Source organism: Cotesia typhae, unplaced genomic scaffold, assembly GCF_013202065.1.
Source record: "Cotesia typhae breed Kobodo isofemale line unplaced genomic scaffold, CoteBio_Ctyphae contig_4, whole genome shotgun sequence".
NCBI classification, from domain to species: Eukaryota; Metazoa; Arthropoda; class Insecta; order Hymenoptera; family Braconidae; genus Cotesia; species Cotesia typhae.
Genome location: NW_027423748.1, coordinates 8,440,111 through 8,452,961, shown reverse-complemented (window position 1 = coordinate 8,452,961; position 12,851 = coordinate 8,440,111). Strand labels below are relative to the sequence as shown.

General features: G+C 29.4%; 3 protein-coding genes across 17 annotated transcripts in view; 2 read left to right on the top strand and 1 right to left on the bottom strand.

Moving 5' to 3' along the window:
• Positions 1-12,851, bottom strand: part of LOC141527399 (uncharacterized) — a 111,519-nt gene that overhangs the window by 70,919 nt on the left and 27,749 nt on the right. For 4 of the 15 annotated variants that reach the window (XM_074242856.1, XM_074242864.1, XM_074242868.1 and 1 more), the window contains exon 1: positions 11,322-11,373. The exons of 7 other annotated variants lie outside the window; for them this stretch is intronic. In XM_074242856.1, the coding sequence (XP_074098957.1) occupies positions 11,322-11,358 (37 nt within the window). In that variant the 5' untranslated portion in view covers positions 11,359-11,373. Of the gene's footprint in view, positions 1-98; positions 118-11,321; positions 11,374-12,851 lie in introns of those variants that run through there. 4 more of the 15 variants (XM_074242859.1, XM_074242865.1, XM_074242869.1 and 1 more) reach the window with 1 other exon arrangement.
• Positions 4,923-10,811, top strand: LOC141527347 (uncharacterized). The gene is made up of 15 exons (XM_074242769.1): positions 4,923-5,075; positions 5,397-5,524; positions 5,613-5,795; positions 5,860-6,070; positions 6,149-6,360; positions 6,460-6,651; positions 6,721-6,859; positions 7,018-7,154; positions 9,110-9,158; positions 9,230-9,372; positions 9,442-9,624; positions 9,691-9,901; positions 9,982-10,388; positions 10,461-10,599; positions 10,667-10,811. Exons 1-15 carry the CDS (start codon positions 5,066-5,068, stop codon positions 10,795-10,797), a joined length of 2,475 nt encoding a protein of 824 aa, XP_074098870.1. The 5' UTR covers positions 4,923-5,065; the 3' UTR covers positions 10,798-10,811.
• Positions 11,915-12,837, top strand: LOC141527409 (alaserpin-like). Its single transcript, XM_074242886.1, has 4 exons — positions 11,915-12,048; positions 12,125-12,307; positions 12,391-12,604; positions 12,700-12,837. The coding sequence occupies exons 2-4, from the start codon at positions 12,152-12,154 to the stop codon at positions 12,825-12,827; spliced, it is 498 nt and encodes a 165-aa protein (XP_074098987.1). The 5' UTR covers positions 11,915-12,048; positions 12,125-12,151; the 3' UTR covers positions 12,828-12,837.

The following is a 12,851-nucleotide window of genomic DNA, read 5'->3' as shown; positions in this document are numbered from 1 at the left end:
TATTTAACACTCAGAAGCGTTACTAAATATTTTTAATATTAAGGGCCTTTTTATTATCAATACAGCTTTTACTTTCTAGAGAAATTATTTTCACTCACCCATTTTTTAATTTAACCTTAATCTCGAATTATAGAATTAGTTTTTGGACTCACCTGTAACAAAAAAATTTTATTTATTAATACAAGGTTTTTTTTTTTAATATTAAAATTTATTTATTACCAAGAATTATTTTCAAGTCATAATTACATTAAAAAAAAATTAAACTTTTAGCAGAACAATTTAAATGTAACAAGCAAAAGCCTCTTTATCAAAGAAGGAAAAAAGTAATTCTCAACAAATATCAACAGCTTCACCTTCTTTACCTGCGATCAACAGAAATATCTTGACGAGCGATGGTAAAGAAGAATGCATCCAGTATCATCAGACGTATACACAACATAATAAATATAAACTTATCAAAGTTTACTGCGATTCCACAGTATGACTTGTTTAAAAGCTATTTATTGATTTTTGCGGTAATTAGTAATGCTGCAGTATTTTATAAGTCATAAGTCATGAGTTACATAATATAAATAATATAATCATATAACAAAAGTTGGAAAATCTGAAGAAATATTGCTTCCCATGCATACAATACTCGACTGTTTGAAAATAGAGATAATTATCACTATCACTATCACATAGTTTGATCATTTTTATATTGTGCGATATTACGACATGTTAAGTGATTGCATGTCACTGGGTTTTCTAGTAACCTGGAAATATAAATATAATATCAAAGAGATAAAATAGACAGATCACGATTATATCGACCTGGACTTGTTTGACCTTCTAGATTCCCCAGCAAATATATATTCAGCTTGTTGTTGTTATTATTATTATTATTATTATTATTATCATCACTATATTTTACCGAAGTAAATTTACAGTAGTCTAAAAACTTAGTAAATAATAATAACATAAAGCTCACGACTCACGAATAAAATTTTATAGTACTGCAAGATAAGAGAGCTTGGAATCCAGGCGATCGATCCAAGTAAATTTAGAATTGCCAAAATGCCACACGAACCGACGTTCCATTTAGCGTTTCATACTCACAATCATTAAAAAACGATCTATTACATCGATTAGGCATAAATTAAGGAAATTTGAGTGCTTGAAAAGAGTTCAATTCTATAAAATGTCAAATTTACTTCATATAAATCAATTGATCTCATAAATCATAAGAATTAATAACCAACTTTTCCTTACTCTAATCCAGTAAATAAAATGCATTGGTCCTATCCTTGACACTCGCAATCAAGGGCCGTGACACTTTTCTTTCAGAGATCGATACTTCACTCTACTTATCGCACTGCTCTAATTCCTACTCATTATTATTAACATTAAAATTTCGCTAATATTATTATGTTAAACGTCTCAATGCATAAACAACGGAGAAAATATAATTTATTAAAAATGAAACCTCCAATAACCGTAAATCGAAATTTTTATCTCACATATTAACAATCAAAACCGAGACAATCTAATCTCAATGTCCATGTTAAGAATTTAATTGCCTGTGGTACTTTCTCTATCCGCGTAATCGCCCGACTAATGCAAACATGAAATATATATCCACAACCTGGCAGTACATATTTACACGTTTAATAGAAACAGAATAGGTGATTAATCGGCTGACCTCATAGTTTCTTTCATCCAGTAAAAATTTGTTGCTTGTTCAGCAAGTTTCAAGCACATTCATTCCTTTACATTCATTTATTTTCATTCTTTCTCTTGTCACTGCTATCAGTAAGATTTTATTTATTTATTTATGCTGCAGTTTAACGGTATTGCAGTAGTATAGGTCAATTTGTGATTATTTTATCAGTAGCTTAAAAAATTAATATTGAGTCTTAAGGAGACCCAATCATTGATGTGATATAAAATACACTGACAAAAAAATAATCTTGTTTCAAACAAACTTTTCTTGGCTAGATTTTTTTCTTGACTCAATTTTTTTTTTCTCAGCTTATTAGCATTAAATCTTGACATAAATAGGAACAATTTTAAAAAGTGGTGTAATTATCTTTTAAAATTTTAATTTCACGATAAAGTGGCAAGTGAAGTGTGGTAAGTGATATGAATGAACATGAAAACATATAAGTTATTACTGTGACCCTCTACTTTCTACCGGGGATTAAATATGCAAGTATGAAGAATTAATTGATGTGATAAGATGGGAATTGAGGGAGTTATCGTGAAAAACAAGCCTACGCAACGATATAACATGGCATATACATGTAATGTAGGCTGGAAACATCAAAACTAGTGTTCTGTCTAAGCAGAGCTCTATGATATCCATATAATAAGTCTTGTCTTATTACTCAAGTTAAATGTCTTCATCCAATTACCTTCGATGCCGAGGAGGCATACTGAGGATTTAATGGTGTGCCGAGAATTTCAAAGAGAAAATTTAACGAGCCGACTTATAAATGGCTAGTCTCTACTCCCTTCACACTATTTTTCACCTCAGGCATTTTTGTTTTAATCTAACTTTCGGCTCGCTTCATATATTATATTATTATTTATTATACATTGAGACTTGTGTTTTGATCCCTAGTATATAAGTATTTACTATGGTTATTATTTTATTTTACGATCGATTTTTTATGATACTGAATATTTTACAAGGTTTTAGATTGCTAGAATGTTTGTGAATTTTTTTTTTCAATCCAACTATTTGAAATTATTTTTTTTTTAGTTTTTTAAATGTTTGAAAATTATTTTTTTGACACAATTAATATTTTAACAGCTATCTAAAATATTTAAATAGAAAAAAAAAATCATAAATAAGAGAATAAACTCCAAAAATAATATTGTGTGTTATTAAAAAAAAAAAAAGTAAAAAATCTTGGCGATAATTTTAGCATTCTTGGCTGGCACGAGGAACAATCTTCAAGAACGAGATTCTTCTTTAATCGGCGCTGGCCAACATAAAATAAAAAAGTTTAGAAGAAACACACGAGGCTACTTCTCAATCTTATAATTAAAATCGAGTTAAAAAATCTAAACATTTTTTTTTTTTCAAGCTTAAATATTTTTAAAATGATATTGATAATAAATGATTAATAACAATAAAAAATGACAATTGGCATTGACGTTAGGTAAAAATATTTCGTAGTAACGATAAATAACTCGGTTGCGAGGTCAGATCGATGGATAAATCGTGTATGATGGGATCGAGGATGTGAAATGAGAGTAAAAAAGAAAATAAACTAAACGAAAGGTAGGGAATAAAAATCAATGAATGTCGGACACGTGGGTTTAGTTACTACTCGGTGTACAGTGTACACTTACTCTAGTACTAGTGCTCGTACATTTACTCTTTCACTGTACACCAGTTTAGTTAATTTGCATCACAAATCACGAGTAATATATACAATGCGATATAATATGATACAATATAAGTGGTGTGATTGTGTCAAATCGAATAATACTACCGGGCAATTCGATTAAACGTTCCGTTTGTGAGCTCTTTTGAGGTTTCGCGACATCGATGCGCCCGCTTTTTTTTTTTTTTACTAAGATATTTCAATCATAATAATTGTCAATTTAGAGTCCATTTAAGTACCATTTAAACTTTTTTAAGCACACTTTATTTTGTTTGATGATAAAAAAAAATTTTAAAGATAAAAAAATTAATGAGTAATTAATTTAAAAATAGATATGACGTAAAGTTGATTAGAAAAATATCGACTGATGGAAGAATTTATGTTTTTTCGTAAAATAAAAAACAGAAAAAAATTTTTTTTTTGGAGTATGAATATATATGAGAGTGTTTGTTTACCTCGAGTGATTGGCCAGTCTGAAGTACTCAATTTTTTGCGACACCACATGGTTCATAATAATAAATTGTTTCGATATTAATTATAAATAAATAATTGAGAAAATATAATCCAAAAAATTTTTTCACTTTACTTGTACTGACAGAAGTTTGCTTGAATTTAAAATTTATAACAGTGATTTTTATTATTGTTAAAGATATATTTATTTATTTATTTATTTTTTTTTTTTTTTTTTTCAATGTTTTAAGTAAGGATGAAAATGTCAAGAATAGAGAACATAGCAGTGAGCAATAGAGCGGTGAAATACCACGAGCTTTTCAAGTAGACTAGACATACATGAGAGACGCAGTTGTTGAACTTGGCGTCGCGACGGTACGTCGGCAAATGGCGCCCCCTTTTTCTCGGTCGATATAGCGATTTTTAACGGGAAACTTACGTTAAAATTGTGTAATTTAAAATAATTTCTTCATTTTTTTTTTTTTTTTTTTTTATGAAATAAATAAATAAATTTAATTAAGAAAATAATATTTTTAGAAACTAGCCAATGTCAAAAAATTTAAATATTAAATTTCGCGGTTAATTTTATACAATTAACATATTAAGTCAATGACCGCAATTATTTAAGTATATAAATGGATATTTGTTTGTAAATGATTGCCAGGTAAATAAGAAAGAATAAATGATAATAATAATAATAATAATAAGAGTAAGGGAATCACAGAAACTCGTTCTGCCAGACAGAGTGAATTATATAATTATATTTACATTCTAGAGTTGTGTAAATTTAAAAATAAATAATTGAAGATGACGCTTGAAATTAAATGTGACATCAACGTAAGCGAATTAAGAAAACTAATATTGACAGAAAACGATAGTAATTTGTTTTTATCGATAAATCTAAGTATTCTAGAAATAAAGAGCAAAAAATAGAGTGTTGAGAATGCCGCGATTATTCATATTGTTTAACTAGCCGCGGTACCGATAACCTTTGATATAAAGAACGCGGATAATGATATTAAGATTAATACAAGGTTGAATCTCTGTTCCCAGTTGGGGATAGCCATTTTGCGGGACATGTTTCGTCCATTTAAAGTTAATTGCTGCGAGTAAACATTATCGTTATTCAAATCGGACGGTCATTTAAATACTCGGCGTACGCGTTTAAACATCTTATTCGGTTCTTGTTTGTTGAGAAGTGAAGATCTTTTATTATAAGTTTTGTAGTTACAAGTTTCAATATGATTATACGTGAGTAGTTTGTGGTCAATAATTATTATCAATTATTTTTATTCAAATTTAAATGATTAAAAAAATATTTTTCAATGTTATGTTGATATTTTTAATTGTTTCGATAGATAAAATTAGAGCGAATTTTTATTTGATATAAAAAGATTTGTAATGACTTGAAAATTGAATTTATTACAGTTTGTTTTTTGAAATAACGTTCTAAATTGTTTACTAATTTTAATTGCTTAAACCATTTGACAATAAATTTTCAACAAGTAATGAAATTTGAAAATTTAAACGCGGACTTGTGAATTGATGACTAAATTTGAATTTATTTTGCAGAATTATTCAGCGCGTTGTTATTAGCAGTGAGTGTTACAAATACACAGGCCCAATGCGTTCAATCCAATGAGCCAGCTCTCAAAGCTGTTTCTGATGGCGCAAATCGATTTGCCAATAATTTTTTCAAGGTACAATTTAATTCGAAGCAAAATTAATTTTTTTTCTACTTAAATTCTTTTTAAATATCAAAGCTGACAAATCTTTAAACTTTTTCAGGTTTTGGCAAAAAGTGAACCTGGAAATTTCGTTTGTTCGCCGGTTGGTGTCAATGTCGTCTTGTCAATGGCTAATTTTGGAGCTCGTGGTCCTACAGAGAAGCAAATGGAGTCGGCACTAAGCTTGCCCTGTGATAAAAGTGTCACCAAAAGCGGATTCCAAGAACTTATTGATTCATTGAATGTAAGCGATTCAATATTAATTAACAAGTGAGCTTTAAAGCTTTAAATTGTAAACCTTGTTGTAGAATGTCAAAGGAGCTGAATTAAGGCTGGCTAATAAAATATTCACGACAAACAAATACGAACTGCAACCGGAATTTGAAGATATTATGATAAAACACTTTAAATCAAAAACTCAACCTGTTGATTTCGATAAGCCTGAAAATGCTGCGAAGATAATTAACAATTGGTCTGCGAATAAAACAAACAATCGTATTACCGAAATTTTTAAGGCTGGTACGCTTCAGTTTTTAAATACTTAGTTTGAAATTAAATTTTAAAAAAATTAATTAATTAAGTTTGCGTTTAATGCAGACGATCTTCGAGATGTGTCAGTGGTGTTGGTTAACGCAGTTTACTTCAAAGGTAAATGGGCGAATAAATTCAATCCTGAATTTACAAAACTCGCGCCTTTTTACACTGACGAGAAAAATTGGAAAAATGTGTCAATGATGCAGAGACACGGAAGCTTTTATTGGGGTAGAATACGCGAATTTAGTGCTCAATTTATTGAGCTACCCTACGAGGTAAATATTCATAGACTTGGCAATAAATTTTCGTGTCTGAAAATTATTAATTTAAATTGTATCAAATTGTATTTTTTGATTAAAATTCTTTCACTTTAGAGCGAAAATCCTGAAGAAACATTAAGTATGTTCGTAATTCTTCCCGATGAAATAAACGAGCTATCAAAAATTGAAAACGATATAGAAAAGATAAATTTCACTCAATTGCCTGGTCATAGAAGCTATGTCAGCCTCTCCATGCCGAAATTCGAAAGCGAAAGCTTTTTTGACTTGAAGTCAACCTTGCAAAAGGTTTTTATCAATCAAAATATTTTAAATTATTTTTATGATTATTATTATTAACAATTGTTTCACTTGAAGATGGGTATAACCGAGATCTTCAAAAACACCGCCGATTTGCCAGGTATCCTCAAAGGCCCTCCCATCAAAGTAAATAAGATTGTTCAAAAATCTTACATCGAAGTAAACGAAGAAGGTAGTGAAGCAGCTGCGACGACAGGTAAATTATATTCACATTATAATCATCAACATTTTCATCATGTGCTTGATTGCTCATTGCTAATCAACAAATTTCCGATTTCCTTTAAACATCTATTTTACTTATTTTCTATTTTACACAGTAATAATTTTTTACTTTTAATTGTTACTACACTTTAGGAATTCTTATGGGCGAATCTGGACGACCGGGACCACCACAACTCCCGGAGATTTTTCAAATAAACAGACCTTTTATTTACACAATTATCCACCGAAATAGCAACACAGTTCTATTTCAAGGGCACATAAGCAGTCCAGTTTAAAGTAAAAAAAATTATTTTTAACGAAAAAATTATTCTATAACGATTTATAGAATCATTAGTCATGGAAATCGTCTTTAAAACATTTTTTTTGAAAAGCTTATTATCGTCGCATTCTTTTCATTATTAGTTATGGCTTATGAGAGTTTTTTTCTCATACGTTAACTATAAATAATAAAGGAATTGAAATATTTTGTCACAAATTTAAAATAAATTTAAAACATTTAGAATTTCCATCAGAATATGTCGACTGGCACAACTAACGGAATATTTAGTAGAGAGACGAACCAAACATGTGATGAAAATATAAAATCATTAACAAATATTCAAATTGCTTGGTTGATTTAATTGCAGGTTTGGATCTTATATCAGTATCAGCACCACTTGAATTTCTGATTAACACTCCATTTATCGCGAAAATAGTATCAAAAACCACTGGAACAGTAATTTTTAGCGCACGAATAACCAGTCCTGAGGCATAATACAACTAACACGGGAATCACACACACACACACACACACACACACACACACACACACACACACACACACACACACACACACACACACACACACACACACACACACACATGATCGTGAATTCAAAAATGCTTTGTATAGTTGCTGTAAAACCATTCTTTGATTTCAGGCGCCGGATTTGTCACTTTGTCATTACCACCGCAATTCAATGTTAATAGGGCATTTTTGTATGTGATTGTGAAGAAAAATTCTCAAACCCAACTTTTCAGTGGTCGTGTGAATTTTTGAATGCCTGTTAAGTCCTTTTTGTAATGGAATTAATTTTTTGCACTGAATTATCTTTTTAGGAATTGAGATGGGAATTAGAAAACTTATTCTACAACCACGTCGGAAAATTATTAAATTTGATAGGCCTTTTGTTTATGCAATTGTTTGTAGAAGCAGCAAAACAATGCTTTTTCAAGGACATGTCATTCTTCCAAACTGAATATTGATAATGAAAATTTTATTATACTTATTGGGTAATAAAAAAGTTACTTTTTAAAACAACGAGCTCTTATTTATTCCCGAATGATTGATTCATTTAAAAAATAATAGGTAATTTTAGGATTTTTGACTCACCCATTTGAAGCAATTTAAGAAACTTAGAATCATTATTTTTTAAAGTCAAGTTGAGTTTTAGTGATTCACACTTACCCGAAACAAGAAAAAATAAACAAATTATTAATTGAGATACTAAAAAAAAAATTAACTACATTGTTTATTATTATAAATTATATTTATAGTTAGATCATAGATTCAAATAAAAATAAAAAAGTGCACAAATTTCCAATTAAGATTTATTTTATTATTAATCCTACTAATGAAAGGAAGCAAGCTTGTCAATAAATAAATATGTGATCATTTTTGAATCTTTTAATCAACAGTTAATAGGAAAAGTAATTAGAGTTAATCAAAAGTATGTCATGACTAATGTCATATCAAAAACATCGTATGAATCACACAAGATAAGAACGATAACACCGTTACTTCATTTTTCAATAGTTTAGACTTAAAAAAAAATTCCATTCTCAAGCATCCACGTAAAAAAATGATCTAAGAAGTAGAAAACTTAGCATCTGCCGGTATTGAATAAAAGGTGGTTGATTTTTCGATATTAAAATATTGGGGACTAACCAGAAATTCATATTTGGTTATTAAATTTAACTGCTGTACTAAAACAAATAATTTAAGCTCATTTTTTCGACTCAGATTCGTCAAAATAATTCCTTAGTCGACAACCTTATAAGTGATAAATATATGTTAAAGCATTAAAAAGTTGCTCTCTTTTAACATGGTTTTTATTACGTAAACAATAATGATTAACTATGAGTCATAGATTAGACAAAAGAACTAAGTTGTTTTTGACCAATAGGAATTTTAATGCGAGTTAAAAAAAAAAGATATTTCTCCGGAAAAACGGTGAAACTTTAGCTGAGTGAATTTGTAATTGTGAAAACTATCGCACTCAATATAATGACAAGTAAGTAAAATTGGAACAATTAATTATAAAATCAACATTAGAAATTAATCACAACATTAAATTGATTCTAGAGTTGATATTAATCGCCACAATAGTGGTTTTGACTATTCCCGATTCCTCCTGCTATTCAAAATGTATTGCATCAAAATCTATAAAATATCCTCAGAGATTTGTTTTCACAATGACTGATTTATTCCTGAGTGATATTTATAAAGTAAGACCCCAAATCTCTTTTATTATAAAGAAAAAAAATCTTAAATTATTGAGCATAGATATTTTTTAGATTCTAGCGAGGTATGAAAAAGGTAATATAATTTTTTCGCCACTTAGTTTAAACGCCGTACTGACTATGGTTAGTTTGGGCGCAAGAGGGAAGACTTCTTCAGAACTAAGTACATCCTTGCGACTGTCTTGTAATAAGAATATCGCTGGAGAAGGATACCGACAACTTATTCATTTTCTACTCGTAAGTTTTAAGTCTATTATTTTGACAATACACTCGGGATTCGACTACATTTAGTTTTAATGATAGAAAATCGAAGGGGTCAAGCTTAAGTTTGCCAATAAAATTTTCGTACCACAAACGTCAGTACTAAAGAACAGCTTTAGGAGTAAAATGACATGGTTTTTCAATTCCGATACATCCATAATTGATCCAACGAGACCAGAAAAAGCTGCTGAAGATATTAATCGTTGGTATGCCAAGGAAACTGAAAATCATATAACGAATTTATACGAGCCCAGTAAGTTTAAAATTTTCGATAAGCATCAGTTCAGGGAAATTAATTATTAATTTTATTGATTTTAAAATTTTCAATCGCAGGTGATATTGAAAACGCGAAAATCTTGTTGGCTAATGCCGTTTACTTCAAAGGCAGCTGGGCTAATAAGTTCAACCCTCGATGGACGCAACCATATCCTTTCTATGTTAATGGTAATAGAAAATCAATAAAAGATGTACCGATGATGTTTTTAGACGCCGAGTTCTACTGGGGCTATATTCAAGATTTAAAGTCTGGTTTTATTGAACTTCCATATGACAGTCAAACGAATCCGGCGATGAAAATGACGATCATTCTTCCAAATCTAGGAGTTGACATTAGAGATGTTGAGAGGAATATTAGCAAATTACCTAGGATTCAGTATCGCGGAGCTACAAGCAAGATTGCTTTGCATTTGCCAAAATTCAAAATCGAGAGCAAATTTGATCTAAAACCGATTCTAAAAAAAGTAACTATAAAATTTGAATTTTTTATTTGATTACTTTGATTTGGTGATATTTTTATTTATGTATGTTTAAAGATAGGGATTAATGATATGTTTGAGAACACGGCTGATTTCCAAAATATGACCGAGAATTCTGGGTTAAAAGTTACCAAAGTCGTCCAGAAAGTTGTCATTGAAGTCAATGAAGAGGGTAGTGAAGCCGTTGTTGCTTCAGGTAGCCCAAAATTTTTGTTGAATTTATTGTTAAAACCAATTTTGATATCATTATTCATTTAATTTAGGAATGACAATGGAATCAAGAGATGCTAGTCCAGTTTTCACTGTAAACAGACCATTTTTATGTGTTATTTCTATGGAAAGAATGAAATGGATATTATTTTTCGCTCGTGTAATGGACCCGACTGCAGTTTGATTTCATTTGCATCATCTTAAAAATTTTTCTAAGAACCAAAATTTTGAATAATTCTAAAAGAAGACAACATGAGGCAGTTTTTATGAATTTGGAAATTTGTACTAAATATTGAATAATGCATAATAAAATAAAATACAGAAAAATAATCATTAAATTTTTGTGATTCTTTCAAAACCGAAGTATAATCATTATATTAAAAAGATATTGCTTCAACGTTGAAGAGATTTTTTTTATGTGAATCACATGACAAAGCAATAATTTTTTGTAAAAAGTTTGATAACGATAACAAACATTTTTTATGTAAGTTAAGCTTTTTTTTTTATATATTGAATCTAATGAAAAAAAAATAGGTTGTTTAAAAACTTTTTCACAATAACACAGTAATTAACGAAATAATTCCATGATGTTATGATAACTAGAAACGTTTTATAATTTATTTAATTGCCGTCAATTTTTTAAAATTAAAAATAAATCCAACAGCGATAATTTGTAATTGTTTTTTTATAGAAACTAATTTTACTCACCTATATTTTTATTAAACCTTATTCCTAATTTAAGCATCAATTAATGGACTCACCTAAAACATAAAAAAAAAATTTATTAAATAATGCAAAGTTTACTTTTCATTTTTTTTTATATTTAAAAATTTTAAGATTTTTCAAGTAAAATCAACGTAAAGAGATTTATTAATAGAACAATTTTATCATTAGAAAAAAATGTTTAATAGCAATCCGTTCAGTTTCAAATTATAAAAGTGGGGAGTTATCAGTTTTATCTTCTACGAATCAGAAGACCGACATTGAATAAACGAAATTCTTTTTTCAGGGATTGGCGTGTAAAAATATGGGAACTAGTTCAAATTTTCCTGAGGCATTTTTTAATTGATATATAAACTCTGGTCTATAAAATTATAGACTCGCATTAATTGTCTTGCTGGAGGTCGTTAATCAACTCAAATTAACAAGATCAACTGATTAAACTGAAGATCTGTGAGTATTTTGAAAACAATTTATTTTTAACACACTATAATATGAATATTAAATTGAAATTCAACAATTTTATCATTGATCAGCGATCCTAGGTGTTTTCTTCGGTGTCGTAGTATTAGCTTTGATTGCACCGGGCTCATGGTCAGCAGCGGTTAAATCAGAAGTTGAAAGCTCAAGCTCGTATGAATTTAAGCCAATTGGCTCGATCTTACTGCATCAACTTGTTTTAATTATCAACTATATTAATGGTCATCTTTTGAACGTAAGAAAAAAATTGCAAAAACTATACAGAGAAAGTATTCTACTCACAAATGTCATTCTTTTTACTGAAATTTTAGGTTGCAGCGAGCAACGAATTAGATAACATGGCTTTCTGTCCCTTCAGCCTTGATATTTTACTTGCGATGTTGGATTTTGGAGTCCAACCTATTGTTCATCAACAATTAAACGCATCTTTATTCTTTCCGACTGATAACCTCATAGGCAAAGAAGTACTTCATCAACTCATCCACAACGTTACCGTAATATCGAGCTCTTGTTTCAAAATAGGCTTTCTAAGACTTTCTAATCAATATTTTATGTGAGAACTCCTTTTGATTTTCAGAAACTTCCAAAGGATAAATTTAAAGTTGAGACCAATATCTACAATCAAAAAGACCTAAACTTGAACCTAGATTTTCTGGGAATAGTAACAAATGACTTAGAAGCAAATCAACCTCATCCAGTCAACTTCAGCAACACTGAAGAAGTTGCCTTAAAATTCAACAAATGGACTTCTGACAATACAGGAGGATTTGTTCATGACTTGATTAAACCTGGTAAGTATTTTTTTCTTTAAAATTATTGGAATCTTAGAATACCAATTAGGAAATAGTTTTAGAACTTTATTTTATGATCTTTGTAATGTTGACAGACGATCTCGGAAGAAGTTTACTAGTATTTGCAAACATTAGTGACATGGATATAGAATTTAAAAACGCGTTTATCACATCGTACCGTCCAGGAGTTTTTAGAACTAATTTTTTTTTTTTGGCTAGATGATCTTTTTTTGATTTTTATTTAATT